General features: G+C 54.0%; 1 protein-coding gene across 4 annotated transcripts in view; it reads right to left on the reverse strand.

Moving 5' to 3' along the window:
* Nucleotides 1-2,155: 2,155 nt before the first annotated feature.
* FGD2 (FYVE, RhoGEF and PH domain containing 2) overlaps nucleotides 2,156-23,884 on the reverse strand; it is a 33,230-nt gene continuing 11,501 nt past the window's right edge. For 2 of the 4 annotated variants that reach the window (XM_036317456.1, XM_036317455.1), the window contains exons 10-16: nucleotides 9,129-9,208; nucleotides 9,017-9,047; nucleotides 8,518-8,610; nucleotides 6,952-7,083; nucleotides 4,309-4,455; nucleotides 3,034-3,180; nucleotides 2,156-2,698 (exon numbers count right to left, since the gene is read on the reverse strand). In XM_036317456.1, coding sequence (XP_036173349.1) covers nucleotides 2,483-2,698; nucleotides 3,034-3,180; nucleotides 4,309-4,455; nucleotides 6,952-7,083; nucleotides 8,518-8,610; nucleotides 9,017-9,047; nucleotides 9,129-9,208 — 846 coding nt within the window. In that variant the 3' untranslated portion in view covers nucleotides 2,156-2,482. The remainder of the gene's footprint in view (nucleotides 2,699-3,033; nucleotides 3,181-4,308; nucleotides 4,456-6,951; nucleotides 7,084-8,517; nucleotides 8,611-9,016; nucleotides 9,048-9,128; nucleotides 9,209-23,884) is intronic. The other 2 variants (XM_036317457.1, XM_036317458.1) reach the window with 2 other exon arrangements.

Raw genomic sequence — 23,884 nt, forward strand, 5'->3', positions numbered from 1 at the left:
CTGGCGCTGGCTCCTCCTCTCGCCCACCATCCACTGTGGGGAGTCTCTTCCATCCACCTCCACAATCAATCCAGAAGCTGCCCTCCCACCCCCGCTCCAGCCCTGACGTAAGCCTCCACCTCTCTCACTGGGATCCTTGCAACAGCCTGCAAACTGCTTCCACGCTCGCCCCCTTGGTCTATGGCAGTGACGGCGAACCTATGACACGCGTGTCAGAGGTGACACGCAAACTCATTTTTTTGGTTGATTTTTCTTTGTTAAATGGCATTTAAATATATAAAATAAATATCAAAAATATGTCTTTGTTTTACTATGGTTGCAAATATCAAAACATTCCTATATGTGACACAGCACCAGAGTTAAGTTCGGGTTTTTCAAAATGCTGACACGCCGAGCTCAAAAGGTTCGCCATCACTGGTCTATTGCAACAAGCAGCAGGAGGGTTTGTTCAAACAAACCAGACCCTCCAATGACTCCCCTCTCACCCAGCCCTCTGGAGGCCTCCCATCTGCCTCCCCTGACCCCAACCTTGGCTTAGGGATCATCTAACATCTACCATCTCCTTCTTGTCTACTCTGCTCCAGCCACTCACCTCCTCACTGTTCTTTGCACACACCAGGCAGGCTCCTGCCTCAGGCCCTTTGCACTGGCTGTTCCCCCCGCCTGGAATGCTCTTCCCCCAGATGTCTGCACAGCTCCCTCCCTTATTTCCTTCCTTGAGGTTGTTTTCAAACATCAACTTCTCAGTGAGGCCTTCCTTGACATTCCTTTTAAACACGCACACGCACAAGCACATTTACACGCACACGCACCATTCTCCCTCATTCCCCTTTTTCTTCCACGAGGGAGGCTAGCCATCCTGGTTTGTCTGGAGCTGCGGGGCTTCCTGGGACTTGAGACTTCGGGTTGTAAAACTAGGAAAGTCCAGGATGGTTCGTCACCATATGTAAGCACTTGTCACACCGATACGCTCCACATTTACATCCTTCTGCTGTTGGTTAGCTCCCCGAGGAAGGCAGAACTTTCCGTCTGCCTCGTTGACTGCTGCAGCCCCAGTACAGCAGCCGCACTGGGCTCACAGCAGATGCTCGACGGAGACTGTTGAGTGAGGGGATGGGCCTGTGGCCAGCCTGGTCCCCAGAGACTGTGCCAAGGAGGGGTTCTGGGGCCTTTAAAACACCCTCCAGGAGGCAGGCAGCCTCAGGTTGGGAGCAGGCGGAGTGCTGGGCCTGGAAATGGGCAAAGATCTACGACTTGACTGTCCGCCATCCTCAAGGGCAGGAGCTGGCAGCGTCTGGACCTGGTGGAAGTGGCTGAGGGTGTCCGGGCCCAGGCTGGGGCCGCTGCAGGTGGCCTGCTGACCACTGCCACCCCCTGGTGGTTCCTTATGAAAAAGCAGCCCCACCCTAACCGGTTTGGCTCAGTGGATAGAGCTTCCGCCTGCGGACTCAAGGGTCCCAGGTTCGATTCCGGTCAGGGGCATGTACCTTGGTTGCAGACACATCCCCAGTAGGGAGTGTGCAGGAGGCAGCTGATCGATGTTTCTCTCTCATCGATGTTTCTAACTCTCTATCCCTCTCCCTTCCTCTCTGTAAGAAAGCAATAAAATATATTTAAGTAAAAAAGAAAAGAAAAAGCAGCCCCACTCCCAGCCAGGGGGCCTGAGAGGTGCCTGCCTCCCTCCTCCACCCACCTCTCCCCTGCTGTCTTCCCCCCGTGGCTTTGCTCTATTGCTCTGCTGCCTGGGAGAGCCTTGATCTGCGTGCACCAGGCTACAGCCTGCCCTGGCATCCACCGGCTGTGTGAGCCTGAGCCAGGGATGGAGCCACTCCAAGCCTCAGTGTCCCGCCTGGAAAATGGGGGCATTACTCCTGAGGGTGAAAGGTCACCCGTGTCAGGCTCCCAGCACAGCGCCTGGCCCAGCAGGTGCTGATGATGGGATGATGGTGCTGATGATGGTGGTGATGGTGCTGCTGCTGCTGCTGACCATCACACCTGGCACTCGATAGGTGCTCAGCCAGGGGCCTTGCTCGCTCTCTGCCCCATCGGGGAGGCCAGGCTGCACGTGAGACTCCGGTGGGTGCTCCTGAAACACACCCGTGCCTCCCATCCCAGACCAAGGAAGTCAGAAGTCTTTGGTGACGGCTACCGGCGGTGGCATTTCAAATTTTTAGTTTATTTTTCTATTTCTAGGGGTCTGTGTGAAAGACCCCAGGTGATACTAACGTGCAGCCCAAGGTGAGAACCACACTGGTGACCAGCCGCCCCGGTGACCTCGGACATTCCGGCTTTACCACTGAAAGGCCCACGTCCCGGGATCCCCCTCAGCGCTGGGCAAACCGGGAGGCTCGGTCACCAATCAGGACACACGGCCTGGGCACCGGTAACTAGAGAGCGACCGGGCTCGGCGCGGGGGGGCGGTCAGAGGCCACGGGGCAGCCGTGGCAGGAGCCAGGCCTGAGCGGGAGCGCGGCCGCTGGGCTCAGTCAGACAGGTCCCCGTCCTCGGGGTCGCCGGGGCTCCAGCCGCTGGCCGCCCGCTCCATGGCTTTCGCCCAGCGGCCGCACAGCTCCTCGGTGTCGGCCTTGAAGGTGTACAGCTGGCCGGACTGCTGCAGCTGGAAGACTCGGGGGTCCCCCTGGGGCCCCGTGGTCACCTGGTAGCCCAGCAGGGGGATGGAGGTGTGAGCCCGCATGTCCTGGGAGGGAGGAGAGAGCCGTGGGCCGCTGCCCTCCCATCCGGCCCCGCTGCCTCAGACAGTCACACACCTGCCCCCACTTCCACAGGCCCAGGAGGGAGGAGGGCTGGCGGGAGGGCATCAGGGGAAGGAGAATTGGCTGCCCCTTGAGGACAAAGCAGTTGTGCCCTGGAGTCTGGGCCCAGCCTTGAAAGCCACTAATCCTGTGGCTCCAGAGAACTATGTCCGCACTGGGTCTCAGTCTCCAAATCTGAGGTATGGGGCAACAATATCCCCCTCGCCCACCCCCACGTGCTGTGAGAAGGCCAAGGCCTGGGGGCAGGTGGGGGCATTACCTGGGGGGCCGCATAGATGTAGAGCACAAGGGGGTCGTCCCGGGGGATGACACACCAGCCCCGGGTGCTGCTCTTGCCCCACTTGTCCCCGACGAGCTGCAGGAAGCTGCCCATGAGGCTCCGCTCGGCCCCCGCCGTGGACCCCTTCTACAACCAGAGGACAGAGCCCGCGGTGTGACCGTGTCGCTCCGGGAGCCGGACAGTCACTATTTCCGGTCCTGCAGCCACCCTGCAGGGCAGTTCTTGGTCCCTGAGGCTCAGAGAGGTGCCATCATGGGCCTGTGGTCACCAGCTGGCCAGTGGCAGAGCTGGTCAAACCCTGGTCAGCCTGAACTGGGGCAGGTGCTGGGGGGCTTTTCACCTGAAAGTTCCCCCAGGGAACACAATTAGGGCCTGAGAAGGGGCTGGCCCTCCCCTCTCTCCAGGGGCGGGCTGTGTTGCCGAATGGTCAGCGAAGGTGTGACAGGGGCTGGACCTAGCACAATGGGGAGGACTGGAAGGCAGGCAGATGCCCATGGAAAGGAACCAGCTGGAAGCCTGGGAGCTGTGTTCGGCTGGAATAGGCTGGTCTTCTCCCCTCCCAGGGGCAGTGGGATGCCCACTGGCCTCTAGTGAGGGGGGCAGAGGGCACACTGTGCCAGGCCGGGTCACACTGTATTTGTAGCACGAAGCTGAATACAGCTAGCGCCCACAGGTGCTGCCCAGCAGCGAGGGAGCACCTGGGAGGGCCTGGGGGGGGGGGGTGAGCCACTCAGCCAGGCCCGAGGGCAGCCGCGAGGACGGCTGTGGGAGGCCATGGCGCTGGCTCCTAACTCGCTGGGTGACCACGGGCAAGTCACTGCCCTGGGTTCCCATGAGACAGGTCCCTGAGTCCCTTCTGGTTAGAATGGAGTCTCCCATCTGCCTCTTTCCAGCAGTGAGACCCTGACCTGGAGCCTCAGTTTCCCCATCTGTAAAATGGAATCGGTACCCCCACCCCCACCCCCGCCTTCATCTGCTGGGGGTGTGAGCAGGGACTGTTGGGAGAGGCTGTGCGGTCACTGGATGGGGACACAGGGAAGGTGGCAGGGCCTGGACGACAGCCTGGACCCAAAGCTGCTTTCCTGTGGGGACAGCTGGCTGCTGGGGAAGGGGCAGGAGGGGTTGCCGTGGGCAGAGGGAGGAGGGAGAATGTGGCCAGGCGGGCCACACCCAGGACAGGCGGGCCACACCCAGGACAGTGCCCACACGTGGCAGCCCCGCAGACCTTGGCTGAACGGAGGATGGCGCCCTCACCTCCAGGATGCCCCTCCTCTTGTCCTCCTTGTCCTCAGGGAGCACGTGGCCGGTGAGGAAAGTGTAGCAGTGGAGGCAGACGCGGTTGGGCCTGTTGGCGTCATATTTGAGCTCAGCCCGGTAGTCGGAGCACCTGGCGCACACCACCTGAGGGAGGAGGGCAGGGGGCCGTGGCCTTGGGTGAGGCGGGAGGACCATGTGGTACCTTGGCTGGGAGTGGGGGAGCGGGGGAGAGTAGCTGGGGAGGGGCAGGAGGAAGAAAGGCGAGGCGCAGAGAGGAAGGCAGACAGAGGGGCATCCCCGCTCAGGTGGAGAGCCTGCTGCCCGCAGCCCACAGCAGGAGGAGAGCTCAGGCTGGGCCTCCCCAGCGGGGGGGCTGACGCCCGGTGCCTCTGCCGGTGCCTGGCTTCTCTCCCCTCCAGATGCCCTGAGAGCAGGCAGCTGTCAACCCCAGCGCTTCCCTGCACTCCTGTGCCTGATCCCCTTCTCCCGGAGCTCTCAGTCCCCTCTGCCACCCACTCCCTCTCCCAGCAGCCAGGCGGGGCCTCAACTCGGGGCAGCCAGAGGGGCGGCCACTTGTCAGGGCCACACAGCTCACTGGCTGCAACTGGCCCTCCACGGACAGGACATGTCCTCCCGCAGTTTAGATTTAAGATTCATGCAAATTTTGCATTCCGCTCAATCCCAGAGCCAAGCCTGTTCCAGTACAAAAATGACGGGCTGGTTGTTTTGCCAGGAAGACCTGCCCTGGTGACTCCACCACGCAGAGGCCCCAAGAAGGCCGGGTGGATCAGGCTTGGGGCGACCGGGTGAAAGAGGCATGTTGAGGCTCGAAAAAAACACGGGGTGCTACAGGACGTGACTTCCAGGAAGACTGGGGTGCCACTGTGTGTCCAGGATGTGGGCTTGGAAATGAGGGCAAGAGAGAGAGGGGAGGGAGAGGGCTAGTCCGCAGTGAGCCCCTGGGTGTGCCCAGCTCAGCGGGGGACGGAGGGCCCGCCCTCGCCAGGATTCCCGTCTGGCAGGCGGGAGACAGAAACTGGGCACCCAACCACCGAGAGGATGACTCACGCAGTACAAAGGTATCCCAGGCGGGAGGAACCCTCGCCGGGCCAAGGGCACCTTGCATCCGCACACTGGGGGCTTCGACTACCTTGGGGGTATTTTACTTTATTTTTATTGAGATTTAATTGTTAAATGTTATTAGTGTGTATTTCTTTTCTCCTCCTCCAACTTTTCATTTTGAACAATTTCAAACCTGCAGCCGAGGTGAAAGAATAATTCAATGATACTCCCCCACCACCCAATCCCCAACTGTTAACATTTTTACCTCTCTCTGTATATGTGTATTTTATTTTTTCTGAACCATTTGAATGTAAATTATAGTCATCGTGACGCCTCACCCTTAATTATGCAGCTGGGATCTCCCAGGAGCTAGACTAGAGCACGCTCCTGCCTACACTCACTGCCAGGAGGTTTCACACGGACAGTGTCATTATGAAGGTGTGGCTCCCATCAAGCCCCGCCCCTCCGTGTCCCAGCAGCCACCTCCGGAGCTGCTGTTGTTTCTGATCCAGGATCCAGGACCATACACTTCATTTAGCTGTCAGAATATTTTATTGCTCCCGTGTACCTGCCTCCTGGGTTGTTATACTGTCCTTCGTGCCTGTTTGTACTTCTTAACTACTTTAAATATTTTTTTAGGAACTACTTACTACATCCCAAGTGTGAATGGACTCCGGTCTTATTTACGGACGTGACTCACCGAGAACAGTAGCTAATCCCCGGACCCGGGATGTAACTCTCTTCAGGCTCCACATAGGCATGTCCCAGTCCTAGACATTCGCTGTGTTCTGATTGCACTTTAACACCATTCGGGGACACCTCCCTGCCCCAGCCTGCCCAGCTGGCCTCCGGTCCCCATCCCCAGAGTTCATTAACACTGAGGTCCGCTTCTCTGTTTGCAGAGAGGGGTGTGTGGGGGGGGGCTGTGATGTCAGCAGAGAGAACTCAGTGCGGCAGGTGTTACACAGCCGGTGAGCTCTGCCTGCAGGGACAGGCCCCTTCCTCCTTCGCCTGTGACTCGCTCCTCTGAGGGGCCTGAGCTCTGGGGGCGGGAGGAAAGGAGGAGGAGAGGAAAGGGGCACCTTCCTTAGCCCAGGCCTCACCACCGCCCTGGAGGCAGGCATGATCATCCCACTGCGCAGGTGAGGAAGCTGAGGCCGAGGCTGGGCGGGAGAGCTAGCTACAGAACTCAGATGCTGGAGTGCTGAGGGCTTGGGAGGAGCGGAGGGGACAGCTAGTGAAGCGAGTCATGAGGAGAGGACGAGGGCGTCGTTACAGGCGTGGGGCTGACGAGGTCGGAGAAGGGCTGGGGCTTGCATGTCCCTCCCCCTGACACTGGAGACCATGGTCTGGGGGCCTCGGGACATGGTAAGGGAGCAGGTGAGTTAATAGGGTCACTTTGGGGAGTGTCCTGAGCACGTAGTTTAGGGGGAGGGTGCGGGTCCTGCTTCACCAGTGGGCGCTGTGAGGTCCAGACAGGCCCCTCCCACGCCTGGCGCAGCTCATGCCAGCCCCTCTGGGCTGCACTGGTTGGAGCGGGCTAGTCGGCAGGGAGGGGGTGCTGGCAGGGGCACTTACGTAGCCGCAAGCCCGGCAGTGGTGGCGGCGGCGCGTCAGGGCGTTGAAGGGCTCCTGGCAGCGCATGCACATGGTCACCATGTTGTCCCGGACCCACTGTGGCGCCCGCAGGCCCAGCTCCTCCGACTGCAGCTGGGGGCAGCAGGGTGGGCACTTCATCACCCTCTTTTGCCCACTCCGGAGCCCGGGCCCTGCCCACCTGCTCGGCGAGATTCATGTGGGCTTCCCAGTGCCTCACCCCCGGGGAGCGGACTGAACGGGAGAGGCCACAGGGCAGCTCGGTTACTATCGTTCCCATTTCACAGGTGAGCAAACTGAGGCCCAGAGCAGTCTAGTGACTCCGCACAGCCCCCCAGCAAGCCAGCGTTCAGGGCTCAGGTCTGAAAGGAGTCATCCTCTCCCTGACCCCCCCCTCCTGCCTCCACCTTCCCCAGGGCTTACATTTCTCTGGTGCTTTCAACCCAAACCTGCACCCCCAGCGCCCTCCCAGCCAAGGCTGCGAGGCTGAGCCCTCCCTGGGGCTAGGTGCCTGGAGGAGGCTGAGGCCTCCCTGGGGCTAGGTGCCTGGAGGAGGCTGAGCCCTCCCTGGGGCTAGGTGCCTGGAGGAGGCTGAGCCCTCCCTGGGGCTAGGTGCCTGGAGGAGACTGAGGCCTCCCTGGGGCTAGGCGCCTGGAGGAGGCTGAGCCCTCCCTGGGGCTAGGCGCCTGGAGGAGACTGAGGCCTCCCTGGGGCTAGGCGCCTGGAGGAGGCTGAGCCCTCCCTGGGGCTAGGCGCCTGGAGGAGGCTGAGCCCTCCCTGGGGCTAGGCGCCTGGAGGAGGCTGAGCCCTCCCTGGGGCTAGGCGCCTGGAGGAGGCTGAGGCCTCCCTGGGGCTAGGTGCCTGGAGGAGGCTGAGCCCTCCCTGGGGCTAGGCGCCTGGAGGAGGCTGAGGCCTCCCTGGGGCTAGGTGCCTGGAGGAGGCTGAGCCCTCCCTGGGGCTAGGCGCCTGGAGGAGACTGAGGCCTCCCTGGGGCTAGGCGCCTGGAGGAGGCTGAGGCCTCCCTGGGGCTAGGCGCCTGGAGGAGGCTGAGGCCTCCCTGGGGCTAGGCGCCTGGAGGAGGCTGAGGCCTCCCTGGGGCTAGGCGCCTGGAGGAGGCTGAGGCCTCCCTGGGGCTAGGCTAGGCGCCTGGAGGAGGCTGAGGCCTCCCTGGGGCTAGGCGCCTGGAGGAGGCTGAGGCCTCCCTGGGGCTAGGCGCCTGGAGGAGGCTGAGGCCTCCCTGGGGCTAGGCGCCTGGAGGAGGCTGAGGCCTCCCTGGGGCTAGGCGCCTGGAGGAGGCTGAGGCCTCCCTGGGGCTAGGCGCCTGGAGGAGGCTGAGGCCTCCCTGGGGCTAGGTGCCTGGAGGCCGCCAAGGGGATTGTTTGCTGGTGGGAACCTGTGGCTCTGAGTCTCTGACAGGGTGCTGCTGGGGTGGGTGGGCTTCCCCGGTCCCTTCAAATCACTCCTGGGTGACCCCCCGCCCTCGGAGCTGCCGGGGAAGCTGGCGGCTCCAGGCCGGCGGCTCCAGGAGGAACACTAAGTCTTCCTTACCTCCTGGCCCTGGGCGGCTCCCTCGGGGCCCTGCGCCGCAGCCTTGAAGGTTTCATTCCGCTTCTCGATTTGGTCAATAGCTGCTTGGCAGGCCTGGGGGGGGCAGGGAGCCGCTAAAGGGGGGCAGGGGGCCTGTTCATCGGTCCATCCACCCACACCCTCGGCAGACACTGCTGAGAGCTGCTGGGCGCGGGATACTCAGCGCACACGGGCTGACTCCAGGGGAGAAACCCTTCCCCCCAGACTACAGATGTGAACACTGAGGCCCAGGGGTGTGAGTGACTTGGTCCAGGCCACCCAGCTGGACAGCGAGAGGCAGCACCATTCTAACTCAGGTGCGACTCCAAACTGCCACAGGGCAGCTCCGAGGAAGAGCAGGGAGCAGCGGGCACCCGCACAAAACCCACCCCGCCCCGCCCATGCATGCGCCCTCCCCCGCCCCCCCCCCTCTGCCTGGGTGGTGGGTCAGAATCCCAGGGGCCCTGGGTTGGTCTGATACCTGCATCCAAGAAATCATTTCCTCCTGGGACCTGCTCGGAAAGTGAACACGGTGTTGAGATGGGCCCTCCCACTTCGCCCCCCCCCCCACCCCGCCCGCAGCCGCCGCCCACCTGGCCTGCAGCTGCAGGGTGCGCTGCTTCCCGGACACCAGGAAGGAGTGCGGGAACTCGGTGTCACTCAGCTCCCGCACCTGCTCGGACACAGGGAGGGCGTTCAGACTTGCCCCGCGCCCACCGGGCACGCTGCGGTGGAGGGATGGGGACTGTGCCCAAGGGGCCCTGCCAACGCCAGGGAGAGGGCTGGGAGCTGGCTCATCCCTCCCTGGTCCCTCCCTGGTCCCTCGGAGCCAAGCGAAGGCTGCTTACGGCTCCTGGAAGTTGAGCAGCAGCTCAGTTGGCCCAATGTGAGGGCGGGGTGACAGCTCCTGACAAATGACTCATCAGAAATGGAAACTGGGTCACAAATCGGGCTTGGGGACACAGCTTTTGCCAGAGTAGACGTAGGGCCTAGATAAGACCCTCTGCCCCAGCGGTTCTCAACCTGTGGGTCGCGACCCCTTTAGGGGTCGAACGACCCTTTCACAGGGGTCGCCTAAGACCACCGGAAAACACATATATAATTACATATTGTTTTGTGATGAATCACTATGCTTTCATTATGTTCAATTTGTAACAATGACATTGGGGGTCACCACAGCATGAGGAACTGTATTAAAGGGTCGCGGCGTTAGGAAGGTTGAGAACCACAGCTCTACCCCATACAGCGAATGAAGGAATTGGTTACCCAACTCATGGATCACACAGAACCACCTCAAACGGATCCAAGAACTGGGCGGTCGATTCCTTCTTGCCTTTCGCCATCCTCTTGCCCCAGGTCCCAAGGCCGTTGCGAAAGCCACCAATCAGAGAGCTTACTCAGTGGGGCCACAAGTTCAGGGCTCTCCATCCACGTTCCCACTCCATCCCTGACACGCTGAACCCGCTGAGCAGCCCTAACACTCAGCCATTCCCTGCCTCCCGAGGGCAGCGTCTCTGTCTCTCCAGCTGCGGGCTCCCGGCATAGCTGACTCCGCTTAGGTCTCTGGGTTATCTACCAGTTTACAAGAACCACGTGAGCCGTGGGTCCTGTTAAATGACCCCCCGAGGTGCAGTCAGCGACATCCAGGCTATGAGAGACTCCACCAGAGAAATTATCTGATTTTTCAATAAATAAATGAGGAAAAAAGTGGGAAAGGGAAGTGTAATGGACTGAAAGGGACGTAAGAAGCATGCCACAAATGATTCAAACAGATCAGCTGTGAGAAGACGTGAGCCAGTCAAGGAAAACCGAAGGATCTTAAGATTATTAAATAATTGTTATAAATTTGTCAGAGGTGATAATGGTACTGTTGTCATCTTTTAGGCAAAAAAAAAAAAAGTTCTTATCTCTGACAGAGACATACTCAAGTACTTCCAGGTGAAATAATTATGTGACTGGGATTTGCTCTTAAATAGTCCAGGGGAAAAAGGGGATTAAGAAGTGGAATGCTGAGCAAACCAGACTGGCCCTGAGTTGGCAATTGCTGAAGCCTGGTGATGAGTATATGTTCTCTCATTATTGATGTTTCTAGCTCTCCCTCTCCCTTCCTCTCTAAAATCAATAAAAATATTTTTTTTAAATGTTCATTATAAAAAGTTAAAATCTTCACAGCAATCTTGGGAGGCAGATATCATCACCCTCATTTAGGAGATGAGGAAATGGAGACTCAGAGAGGGCAAGAGACCTACCTGAGGGCACACAGCATCTAACTGGCAGAACGAGGATTCAAACTTGGGTTTTTGGACCCCAAGGATAAAATGGAAGAACACCTGTTTCCAGCCAACCCCAAGTCCTGTAAGCACGGTCCTCTCCCAGTGGTGTGGAGTTACCCAGGGAAGCTCCGAGACAGACTTGGAGCCCAGGAGCCCTGGCCTGGGGAACTTTGTTGTCATTGAACCCATTTGACTGGCCCCCTGCCACGTGTGACCTTTCAGGGCGGCTCACCACATCCCAGAGAGCATGGCCCTGGGAACACCCTTCCCCACGCTAGGCCCAGGCTACCCTTCGGGCCCACAGAGCCAGTCGGCCTCCCTGGTCACGGCCTGATGTGATTGGACTGACACTCTGGGCCACCGGGAAACTCTGAGAGTTTATACATGGAGACGTTCAGGTGGGAAGAGGTGTTGGGCAGTCACTCTGCAGTTGTGTGTAAGGGACGAAGGGCTGCTTTGGGGGGAAATGGGACAACCCAGTAGTCCCAAAGGCCAGCCAGGGAGGGGTGCCCTGAATGGTGGAGGCCGGCCTGCACCTGGGGAGCAGGAAGAATTCCTACTGGGGGACAATATCAGGAAACCCGGCCAGACTCCATGACTAATTGGTGAGGGCGAGGGGAGGGGGCAAAGAAGGGAGAAGCCCAAGGTTTGGAGTCCAGAGGTAGGAAGAAATCCGATGCTTTTCATAGAAACGGGCAGCTCCTGACCTGGGGGTCCAGGACCACCGGCCTTTGCCCAGGCAGGATGGAGGCTTCTAGAGGACACCTTCCTGATCCCAGTCTCCACCTCCCCCAAGTCTGGGCTGGGTCAGGCCCCTTTGTGTCAATTAGCACAAGACCTCGCTTCCTCAAAACACCTTACTGACATCTGTTGGCAGACAGGCATAATCGTCAGGTTTGGTTGGAACAAGATACTTGACTGCCCTCTGCTGGCCAAGGAGGGTGGTGACTACTCCGTCTGTGCGGGTGGCTGTGGATGAGGTGTGCCCGTCTTAGGTGAGGTGTGTCCGACAGTGAACGCCTTCCCAGCTGTGCATGGAGACCCTGGGGAGTGTCTCACATCCCCCCTGCTTCCCGGGCTGGCCCTGGGCAGGATGGCACAGCATTAGGACCCAGTTGGACCTCGGGGACAACCAGCTGCTGAGAGCGGTCCTCCCTGACATCCAGGAGAAGGCCAGGGGGCGGAGGCCAATGGGAGCATCATGGTGGCTGAAGGCCAGACCTGCCTTCAAACCTCAGGCTCCGAAAATGGTTCCCATGCAGACACGGGAGGGTGGCCGGCCCTGCGCCTGCCAGGCCTGTGCCATCCAGGAGAGGGCGCTGTGTGGCTGCTGAAGCACAGAACCCTCTGTGAGGAGCTCGCTCTCTGGGACTGGCACACGCTGGGCCAAGAGCCCGAAGTGTCTGACAGCCTCAGCCCCATCGCTATGTAGTTTTTCTGATGACTCTTTGAGTCTCCGTGTTTCTTGTCTTTTCTATCTGTCAGTCTCTGCCTCTTCTTTCCAATGCCTGGGCTTCTGCCAGTCCTAAGACAGGGCTGCCCGTCTCCATTTGTCTGTCTATATAACTGCTCACAAACCTGCCTTTCTCGGTCTCACTCACCCAGGCACCGAGAAATACAAGCCTGCACATGCACCAGCATTATCTAATCCAAAACCAGATAAAGACACCACAAAGAAAGAAAATTATAGGCCAGCATCCCTGACGGACATAGGTGGAAAAATCCTCAACAAAATATTAGCAAATCGGATCCAGCAATACATTCAAAAGATAACACACCACGACCATATGGGATTTATTCCAGGGATGCAAGGTTGGTGCAATATCAGCAAATTAATTAATGTGATACATCATATAAACAAAATGAAGGATTAAAATCATATGGTCATACCAATAGATATGATCAATAGATATCAATAGATGCAGAAAAAGCATCTGACAAAATTCAGCGCCCTTTATGATAAAAACTCAGCAAAGTGGGAATAGAGGGAGCATACTTTAACATAACAAAGGCCATATATGACAAACACATCTAACATCATTCTCAATGGGGAAAAGTTAAAAGTGTTTCCCTTAGTATCACAATAAGATAGGGATGTATTTAAAAAAATCTTTTCTTTTTTTAAAAAATATATTTTATTAACTTCATAGAGGAAAGAAGAGGGAGAGAGGGATAGAAACATCAATGATGAGAGAGAACCATCAATTGGCTGCCTCCTGCACGCCCCCTACTGGGGATGGAGCCCACAAGCTGGCATGTGCCCTCACTGAGAATTGAACTGGGATCTCCTGGTTCATAGGTCGATGTTCAATCACTGAGCCGCACCGCTGGCCGGGAACCACTCTTTTTTTGAGAGAGAGAGTGAAAGGGAGGAGAGACATCGTGAGCGAGACACATCAATTGGTGAGATAGACACATCAATCGGTTGCCTTCTGCACATGCCCTGACCATCAGAAGCACATGCTCGCAACCAGAATCGAACCCGCAACCCTTCTGTCCAAGGGCCAACGCTCTAGCCACTGAGCCAAACCATTGAGCATGTCAAACTCATGCCTCGAGTTTGACATGCTTGATCTAGGGCAGTGGTTCTCAACCTTCTGGCCCTTTAAATACAGTTCTTCGTGTTGTGACCCAACCATAAAATTATTTTCGTTGCTACTTCATAACTGTAACGTTGCTACTGTTATGAATCGTCATGTAAATATCTGATATGCAGGATGGTCTTAGGCGACCCCTGTGAAAGGGTCGTTCAATCGCCAAAGGGGTTGCGACCCACAGGTTGAGAACCGCTGGTCTAGGGCTTTACCACTCTTATTCAACATAGTACTGTAAGTCCTAGCCACTCGATCAGACAAGAAGAGGAAATAAAAGATATCCAAATCGGAAAGAAGTAAAGTTGTCATTATTTGCAGATGACATAATACTGATATATAGAGAGAGAACCCTAAAGATTCCACCAAAAGGCTACTAAAACTGATAAAGGAATCCAGTAAAGGAGCAGGATACAAAATAAATATTCAGAAATTGGTTGCATATTTATACACCAATAATGAGCTATCAGAAAGGGCAAGCAGGGAAACTAAGAAAACAATCCCATTTACAATTGCATTAAAATGTACCTAAGGCTAAATTTAACCAAGGAGGTAAAAGACCTGTACTTGAAACATTATAAAACACTGAAAAAAGAAATTGAAGAAGATATAAATAAATATATTGTGCTCATGGATAGGAAAAATTAACATCATTAAAATGTCCATACTACCCAAATCTATAGATTCAATGCAGCAATTCTTATAAAAATACTAATGGCATACTTCACAGAACTAGAATAAATAATCCAAAAATTTATATGGAACTAAAAAAAGACCCCCAATAGCCACAGCAATCTTGAGTTGGAGGAACCACACTGACTGAAATCAAACTATACTACAAAGCCATAGTAACCAAAGCAGCAAGGTACAAGCATAAAAGCAGACATATAGATGCATGAAGCAGAATACAGAGCCCAGAAATAAACCCAGGCCTCTATGGTTAATTAATATTTGACAAAGGAGGCAAAAGCATACAATGGGATAAAGACAGTCTCTTCAATAAATCGTGTTGGGAAATTGGACAGATAGATGCAAAAAATGAAACTAGATCACTTTCTTACATCATACACAAGAATACACTCAAAATGAATTAGACAAATGTAACACTTGAAACCATAAAATTCCTAGAAGAAAACAGGCAGTAAAATCTCTGACATCTCTCTTAGCAATATTTTTCTGCTATATCTCCTCAGGCAAGGGAAACAAAAGAAAAATAAACAAATGACACTACATCAAACTAAAAAGTTTTTGCACAGCAAAGGAAACCATCAACAAAACAAAACAACCTACCGAATGGGAGAACATATTTGCCAATGATGTATCTGATAAGGGGTTAATATCCAAAATGTATAAAGAACTCCGACAACTCAACACAAAGAAAACAAACAATCCAATGAAAAAATGGGCAGAGGGCCTGAACATTTCTCCAAAGAGGACATACAATTGGCCAATAGACATATGAAAAATGCTCAACATCACTAATCATCAGAGAGATGCAAATTAAAACCACAGTGAGATAGCACCTCACACCTGCCAGAATGGCTGTCATCAATAAATCAACAAACGACAAGTGCTGGCAAGGATGTGGAGAAAAGGGAACCCTCACGCACTGTTGGCGGGAATGCAGATTGGTGCAGCCACTGTGGAAAACAGTATGGAGGAGCCTCAAAAAATTAAAAATGGGGAGAAACTAAGATGGCGGCATAGGTAAACACCGGGAAATTGCCGCCTCTCACAACAATTGAAAATTACCGCAAAGGACAGAGCAAACATCATCCAGAACAACAGGAAGGCTGGCTGAGTGTAAATTCTACAACTAGAAGGAAAGAAAAGCACGCTGAGAGCCAGAGGCGCTGCGGAGGTGAAGTGCAGAGGTACGGCGGCTCGAGCGCGCTGAAAGGGGGTGGCACCTGAGGACGCGGCTGTCTTTTTGAATCACAAGCTCCCGACTGCTCTGAACTCCGGTTCCGGGAAGTCTCTGGGGACCCAGGACTCATACCGGGAGAAGCTGGTCTGTCCGGCAGCGGGCGAACTTGAAGGCGGCTTTCCCTCAGAGGTGCTTGCAGCAATTAGCAGGTCACTGAGACCCGCGACTCCGGGCGGAGAATCAGCCATAGCTCCTTGATCCGCCCTTTGATTCCCTGAGACCCCGCCCCACCCAGGCTGCGGCAGAGGCTTTTGCATGTGAATGTACCTATCTGCAGCCAAGCCAGGCAGACCTGGAACTTCCAAGAGAAGGCCCAAGGCCCCGCAGCGGCTTGCATTGCTTCACAGCTGAGCCTCTTCGTGGCTCCTGCTGTGTGGCCTCAGGCAGAGGCTGAATTAGCACCTCCTTAGATCCAGGAACCACTGTACCCAGTGGTCAGAGGGGGACCATCCAGATTGCAACTCCTCAGATCCATAAGGGACACACTCAGGGAGCAGACTCAGTGAGCACCAAAGCCCCACTGAAGCAAGTCTTGCCCCAGAAGGGTGTCTTCAGCACAGAAGTTCTCCCACTTTAGACACAGCTGATTCTCACAGCCAATTGGCCTGGAGTTCAATTCCTCCCAGTGATCCTACAACAACCAAGGCACCAAGAGTGCACCAAGAGTGTCCACCCCAGGTAACTGGGGAGGCTGAGCTATTGGGCCCTACAGGACACCTGGCGCGCAGGGCCACTCTATCAACACAGGGAAGCTGCCAAAATGCGGAGACAAAGAAACAGGTCACAAATGGCAGAAATTGAGGAAAGCAAACGACTGGATATAGAGTTCAAGGCCACGTTTATAAGGTTTTTCAAGAATTTTATGGAAACCGCCGATAAATTTAATGAATCCCTCAATAAGTATAGTGAGACCATGGAGGACATGAAAAAGGACCAACTAGAAATTAAGCATACACTGACTGAAATAAAGAATAATTTACAGAGATCCAGCAGCAGACAAGAGGATCCCAAGAATCAAGTCAAAGATTTGAAATACAAAGAAACAAAAAATACCCAACCGAAAAAGAAAAAAGAAAAGAGATTCCAAAAATATGAAGATAGTGTAAGGAACCTCTGGGACAACTTCAAGCGTACCAACATCAGAATTATAGGGGTACCAGAAGGAGAGAGAGGGCAAGATATTGAAAACCTTTTTGAAGAAATAATGACAGAAAACTTCCCCTACCTGGTGAAAGAAATGGACTTACAAGTCCAGGAAGTGCAGAGAACCCCAAACAAAAGGAATCCAAAGAGGACCACACCAAGACACATCATAATTAAAATGCCAAGAGCAAAAGATAAAGAGAGAATCTTAAAAGCAGCAAGAGAAAGACAGTCAGTTACCTACAAGGGAGTACCCATACGACTGTCAGCTGATTTCTCAACAGAAACCATGCAGGCCAGAAGAGAGTGGCAAGAAATATTCAAAGTGATGAATAGCAAGAACCTGCAACCAAGATTACTTTATCCAGCAAAGCTATCATTCAGAATAGAAGGTCAGATAAAGAGCTTCACGGATAAGAAAAAGCTAAAGGAGTTCATCACCACCAAACCAGCATTATATGAAATGCTGAAAGGTATTCTTTAAGAAGAGGAAGAAGAAAAAGGAACTCTTACCATTTGCCACAGCATGGATGGAACGGGAGAGCGGATAAATACCACATGATCTCACTCATTTGTGGAATATAATGAACAACATAAGCTGATGAACAAGGACTGATCCAGAGACGGAGAGGCATTGATTGGACTGTCGGGCCTTGGAGGGAAGGTAGGGGAGGGTGGGGGTATGGGGGAAAGATCAACCAAAGGACTTGTATGCAAGCATATAGGCCTAATCAATGGACATGGACAACGGGGGTGTGAGGGCATGAGCGGGGGGGGGGGGGGGGTAGAGGGTAACGTGGGGACAAGGACACATATGTAATATCTTAATCAATAAAAAATATATTAAAAAAAATTAAAAATGGAACTGCATTATGACTTAGCAATTCCACTTCTGGGCATATATATATATTTAAAAACTCAAAACACTAATCCGAAAGAATATATGCACCCCTATTTCACAGCAGCGCTATTTACAATAGGTAAGGCCTAGAAGCAGCCCAACTGCCCATCAGGAGGTGAGTGGATAAAAATGCTGTGGTACATGTACACAATTAGATATTACTCAGCTACAAAAAAAAAAAAAAAAAATGAATGAATCCCTCCATCTGCCACAGCATGGCTAGACCTAAAGGGTATTACACTAAGTGAAATAAGTCAGTCGGAAAAAGACAACTACCATATGATTTCACTTGTTTGTAGAATCTAAAGAACAAAGTAAATGAACAAATCTGAAACAGAGTCATAAATACGGAGAGCAGACCGATGGCTGCCAGAGGGGAGGGAGTTGAGGGCCCAGGTCAGTGATGGCGAACCTATGACACGCGTGTCAGAGGTGACACGCAAACTCATTGTTTTGGTTGATTTTTCTTCGTTAAACGGCATTTAAATATATAAAATAAATATCAAAAATATAAGTCTTGCCCTAACCAGTTTGGCTCAGTGGATAGAGCATCGACCTGTGGACTGAAAGGTCCCAGGTTCAATTCCGGCCAAGGGCAAGTACCTTGGTTGCGGGCACATCCCCAGTAGGCGGTGTGCAGGAGGCAGTTGTTCGATGTTCCTCTCTCATCGATGTTTCTAACTCTCTATCTCTCTCCCTTCCTCTCTGTGAAAAATCAATAAAATATATTTTTTAAAAAAATATATATATGTCTTTGTTTTACTATGGTTGCAAATATCAAAAAATTTCTATATGTGACACGGCACCAGAGTTAAGTTAGGATTTTTCAAAATGCTGACACGCCAAGCTCAAAAGGTTCGCCATCACTGGACTAGGTGAAAAGATGAAGGGATTAAGAAGCACAAATGGGCCCAAGCCGGTGTGGCTCAGTGGTTGAGCTTCCACCCATGAACCAAGATGTCACCAGTCTGATCACCGGTTAGAGCACATACCCAGGTTGCAGGTTCGATCCCCAGTGGGGGGCATGCAGAAGGCAGCTGATTGATGTTTCTCTCTCATCGTTTCTACCTCTCTATCCCTCTCCCTTTCTCTCTCTCTAAAAATCAATAAAAATCTTTTTTTTTTTAAAGTGAATTTGCTTTTTTTAAAAAAGTACAAATGTCCCTGGCCAGTGTGACTCAGTGATTAGAGCATCAGCCTGCGCACCGAAAGATCTCAAGGTGGATTCCTGGTCAAGGGCATGTATTGGGGTTGCAGGTTCAATCCCAGGCCCCCAGTCGGGGCACATACAGGAGGCAACTGATCAATGTGTCTCTCTCACATCGATGTTTCTCTCTCTCGCTCACTCATTCTCTCTCTCTTTCTCTCCATCTTTTCCCCCTCCCATGCCACTCTCTCCAAAAATCAATGAAAAAATATCCTCAGGTGAGGATTAATAAAAAAAATTGTTTTAAAGAAGTACAAATTTTTTTAATGTATATTTTTTATTGATTTCAGAGAGGAAGGGAGAGGGAGAGGGAGAGAGAGAAACATCAATGATGAGAGAGAATCATTGATCAGCTGCCTCTTGCACACCCCCTACTGGGGATTGAGCCTGCAACCTGGGCATGTGCCCTTGACTGGAATCAAACCCAGGATCCTTCAGTCCACAGGTCGATGCTCTATCCACTGAGCCAAACCAGCTAGGACAAGAAGTACAAATTGATAGTTACAAAATAGTCATGGGGATATGAAGTATAATAATCCTATCTAATAAAAGAGAAACATGGTAATTAGCGTACAACCGCTACCCTTCCCATTGGCTAATCAGGGAGATATGCAAATTAACTGCCAGCCAAGATGGCGGCCAGCAGCCAGGCAGCTGGAAGCGAACATGAGGCTTGTTTGCTTCAGTGACGGAGGACTCCAACATTCCCCGCCTGCCTTGCCGGCCTCTGAGCTTGCAGTTTGAAACATTGTAACAATATAGAAGCTAAACAAAACCCCAGAAACCTGCTTTCAGCGAGTCGGGATCTCAGAGCTGGAGTTGATACAGAGTTCGATTATAGAACCCAAAGAAACCAGATACCTGCTTTCAGCAGCAGAGGCCTCAGAGCTGGAGCCAGAGCTAAAGCTGGCCCAGAATAAAAAAGAAAAAGAAAAAAAGGAGCAGTTGGGAGCTTCAGTCACCGGCCAGCCTGAAAACAGCCCTCAGCCCCTCACCCAGACTGGCCAGGCACCCCAGTGGGGACCCCCACCCTGAAGGGTGTGTGACCAGCTGCAGACAGCCATCATCCCCTCACCCAGGCTGGCCAGGCACCCCAGTGGGGACCCCCATGCTGATCCAGGACACCCTTCAGGGCAAACCAGCCAGCCCCACCCATGCGCCAGGCCTCTATCCTATATAGTAAAAGGGTAATATGCCTCCCAGCACCGGGATCAGCATGACAGGGGCCAGTGCCCAAACCCCCGATAGCCCTGCGGCTCTGTGTGTGACAGGGTGCGATGCCCCAACACCCCCCCCCCCATGGGCCCTGCTCTGTGTGTGACAGGGTAGAGCCATAACCTCCCCATCGGCCCTGCCCTGAGTGTGACAGTGGCGGTGCCCCAACCCCCTTTTCAGCCCTGCTCTGTGGGTGACAGGGGGCGGCGCCCCAACCCCCTGATCCACCCTGCTCTGTGTGTGACAGGGAGCGGTGCCCCAACTCCCCTATTGGCCCTACTCTGTGAGTGACAGGGGGGAGCTCCTCAACCCCCTGATGGGCCCTGCTCTGTGCGTGAAAGGGGGGAGCTCCCCAACCCCCTGATCGACCCTGCTCTGTGTGTGACAGGGTATGGAGCCCCAACCCCCCTGATGGGCCCTGCTCTGTGCGTGACAGGGGGTGGCGCCACAACCTCCCCATCGACCCTGCCTTGAGTGTGACAGGGGGCGGTGCCCCTGAGCGTGACTGAGGGTGGCATTGCAACATCCCAATCCGCCCTGCTCTGTGCATGACAGGGGGCGGCGCCCCAACTCCCCAATCGGCCCTGCTCTGAGCCTGACCAGGGGCTGCACCTAGGGATTGGGCCTGCCCTCTGCCACCCGGGAGCAGGCCTAAGCCAGCAGGGCGTTATCTCCTCAGGGGTCCCAGACTGCGAGAGGGCACAGGCCGGGCTGAGGGACCCCCCCTTCCCCCCCGAGTGCACAAATTTTTGTGCACCGGGCTTCTAGTCCTATATAATAAAAGCCTAATATGCCAAGTGTCTGGTTGTCCAGTCGTCTGTTCAACCAATCAAAGCATAATCCTATCTAATAAAAGAGAAACATGGTAATTGGCGTACGACTGCTACCCTTCACATTGGCTAATTAGCAAGATATGCAAATTAACTGTCAGCCAAGATGGCGGCCGGCAGCCAGGCAGCTTGAAACTAACATGAGGATTGCTTGCTTCAGTGACGGAGGACTCCAACGTTCCCCGCCTGCCTTGCCGGCCTCTGAGCTTGCAGTTTAAGAAACATTGTAACAAATATAGAAGCTAAACAAAACCCCAGAAACCTGCTTTCAGGGAGCCAGGGATCTCAGAGCTGGAGTTATACATTGTTTCGATTATAGAACCGAAACAAACCAGAGGCCTCAGTGCTGGAGCCTCAGAGCTGGAGCCAGAGCTAAAGCTGGCCCAGAATAAATAAAAGAAAAAAAGGAGCAGTTGGGAGCTTCAGTCACCGGCCAGCCTGAAAACAGCCCTTATCCCCTCACCCAGGCTGGCCAGGCACCCCAGTGGGGACCCCCATGCTGATCCAGGACACCCTTCAGGGCAAACCAGCCAGCCCCACCCATGCACCAGGCCTCTATTCTATATAGTAAAAGGGTAATATGCCTCCCAGCACTGGAATCAGCGTGACAGGGGGCAGCGCCCAAACCCCCTGATAGCCCTGCGGCTCTGTGTGTGACAGGGGGTGGGGCCACAACCTCCCTATCCGCCCTGCTCTGTTCATGACAGGGGAAGGCGCCCCAACCCCTGATCAGTCCTGCTCTGTGCCTGATAGGGGGGAGCTCCCCAACCCCCTGATTGCCCTGCGGCTCTGTGTGTGACAGGGTGTGGTGCCTCAACCCCCTGATCGGCCCTGCTCTGTGTGTGACAGGGTAGAGCCATAACCTCCCCATCGGCCCTGCCCTGAGTGTGACAGTGGCGGCACCCCAACCCCCTGATCCGCCCTGCCCTCAGTGTGACAGGGGGCAGTGCCCCAACTCCCCTATTGGCCCTACTCTGTGAGTGACAGGGGGGAGCTCCTCAACCCCCTGATCGGCCCTGCTCTGTGCATGACAGGGTACGGAGCCCCAACCCCCTTGATGGGCCCTGCTCTGTGCGTGACAGGGGGTGGCGCCGCAACCTCACCATCGACCCTGCCTTGAGTGTGACGGGGGCGGTGCCCCAACCCCCCAATTGGCCCTACCCTGAGCGTGACTGAGGGTGGCATCGCAACCTCCCAATCTGCCCTGCTCTGTGCATGACAGTGGAAGGCGCCCCAACTCCCTAATAGGCCCTGCTCTGAGCCCGACCAGGGGCTGCACCTAGGGATTGGGCCTGCCCTCTGCCACCCGGGAGCAGGCCTAAGCCAGCAGGGTGTTATCTCCCGAGGGGTCCCAGACTGCGAGAGGGCACAGGCCGGGCTGAGCAACCTCCCCCTTCCCCCCCAAGTGCACAAATTTTTGTGCACGGGGCCTCTAGTATGCTAATAATATGCTAAGGCCACTCAACCACTCGCTGTGACATGCACTGACCACCAGGGGGCAGACAATCGACTGGTCAACCAGTCGCTATGATGCACACTGACCACCAGGGGGCAGACCTTCTTACCAGTAAGTTAGCTTGCTGCTGGGGTCCGGCGGATCTGGACTGAGCGAGATGGGCTGGACATACCCTAGAGTCCTCTTGCTGGCCAACCTCCCCTGCTCCTCCCCGGCCTCAATTGTGCACCAGTGGGGTCCCTCGGCCTGGCCTGCACCCTCTTGCAATCCAGGACCCCTCGAGGGATGTCAAAGACCCAGTTTTGGCTTGATCCCACAGGCCAGGCCAAGGGACCCCACTGGTGCATGAATTCGTGCACTGGTCCTCTAGTATTGTAATAACTATATATAGTGTCAGGTGCATACTGAAAATATTGGAAGGAACACTTTGCAGAGTATATGATTGTCTAACCACTATGCTGTACACCTGAAATGAATATAAATACTAAAATAATATTGAATATATTGAGAATTTTTGTAAAAACAAACACACCTGCACATGCTTCTTCCATCCCCAGCCCTCAGGACACACCTGGACTCAGGAGGGATCAGAGAGCTTGAGTGATCAAGAAGGTCCCCCACCATTTCTGCCACTGCGCCTGCAATTCTGCCAAAAGCTTTATCCCTCTGGGTTGAAGCCTTAATAGGAACCAGTGTAGTAAGGCAATTCAGTACAGGGGCTCTGGACTCTGTTATTCCTGAATCTTCAATCCTGGTCTGACCCCAAGCAAGTCACTTAACTTTTCTGGGAGCTTGGTTTCTTTATTTTTTTAAAAGACTATTTTTAGAACAGTTTTAAGTTCACAGCAAAATTGAGAGGAAGGTACAGGGAATTCCCCTATTGCCCTGCCTCCACACATGCACAGCCTTCCCTATTATCAACCCCCACCCCAGAGAGGCGCATTCATTACCTACCATCAATGAACCTACATGGACACACCTAAGGTTTGTAGTTTACGTCAGGGTTCATGCTTGGTGTTGTACATTCTATGGGTTTGGGAAAATGGGTAATGACATGTATCTACCATTATCATATCCTACAAAATACTTTCAGTGCCCTAAAAATCCTCTGTGCCCGTCCCTCTCTCCCCCCACCACCTGGCAACTACTGGTCCTTCTGCTGCCTCCATCGTTTGCCTTTGCATGTCATATAGTCAGAATCGTGTAGTATTTGCCTTTTCAGGCTGCTTCTTTCACATAGTCAGGCATTAATGTTTACCTATGTCTTTTCATGGATTGATAGCTCACTTCTTATCACTGAAAAATATTCCATTGTCTGTATGGATCAGAGTTTACTGCCTTAGTTTTTAAAACTATTTTTGACTTAGAAATTATTTTAGAGAGAAGGGAGAGGGCGAGGGGGAGGGAGAGAGACAGACAGACATCAGTGTGGGAGAGGAGCATCTAACAGCCACCACCCATTCAGGCCCCAGCCAGGGATGGAAGCTGAAGCGCGGGTATGTGCCCTGACCGGGAGTCCAATACTCTCTTCGGTGCATGGGACAACGCTCAACCGATTGGGCCACATAGGCCGGGGCTGCTGCCTTATTCTTTTTTTCTTTTTTTAATATACTTTTATTGATTTCAGAGAGGAAGGGAGAGGCAAAGAGAGAGACCTAGAAACACCAATGATGAGAGAGGATCGTTGAGTGGCTGCCTCCTGCATGCCCCCTACTGGGGACCAATCCTGAAACCCTGGGCATGCGCCCTTGACCGGAATCAAACCAGGGACCCTTCAGTCCACAGGCTGCTGCTCTATCTATTGAG

This window comes from Myotis myotis, unplaced genomic scaffold, assembly GCF_014108235.1.
Source record: "Myotis myotis isolate mMyoMyo1 unplaced genomic scaffold, mMyoMyo1.p scaffold_m19_p_7, whole genome shotgun sequence".
Classification (NCBI taxonomy): Eukaryota; Metazoa; Chordata; class Mammalia; order Chiroptera; family Vespertilionidae; genus Myotis; species Myotis myotis.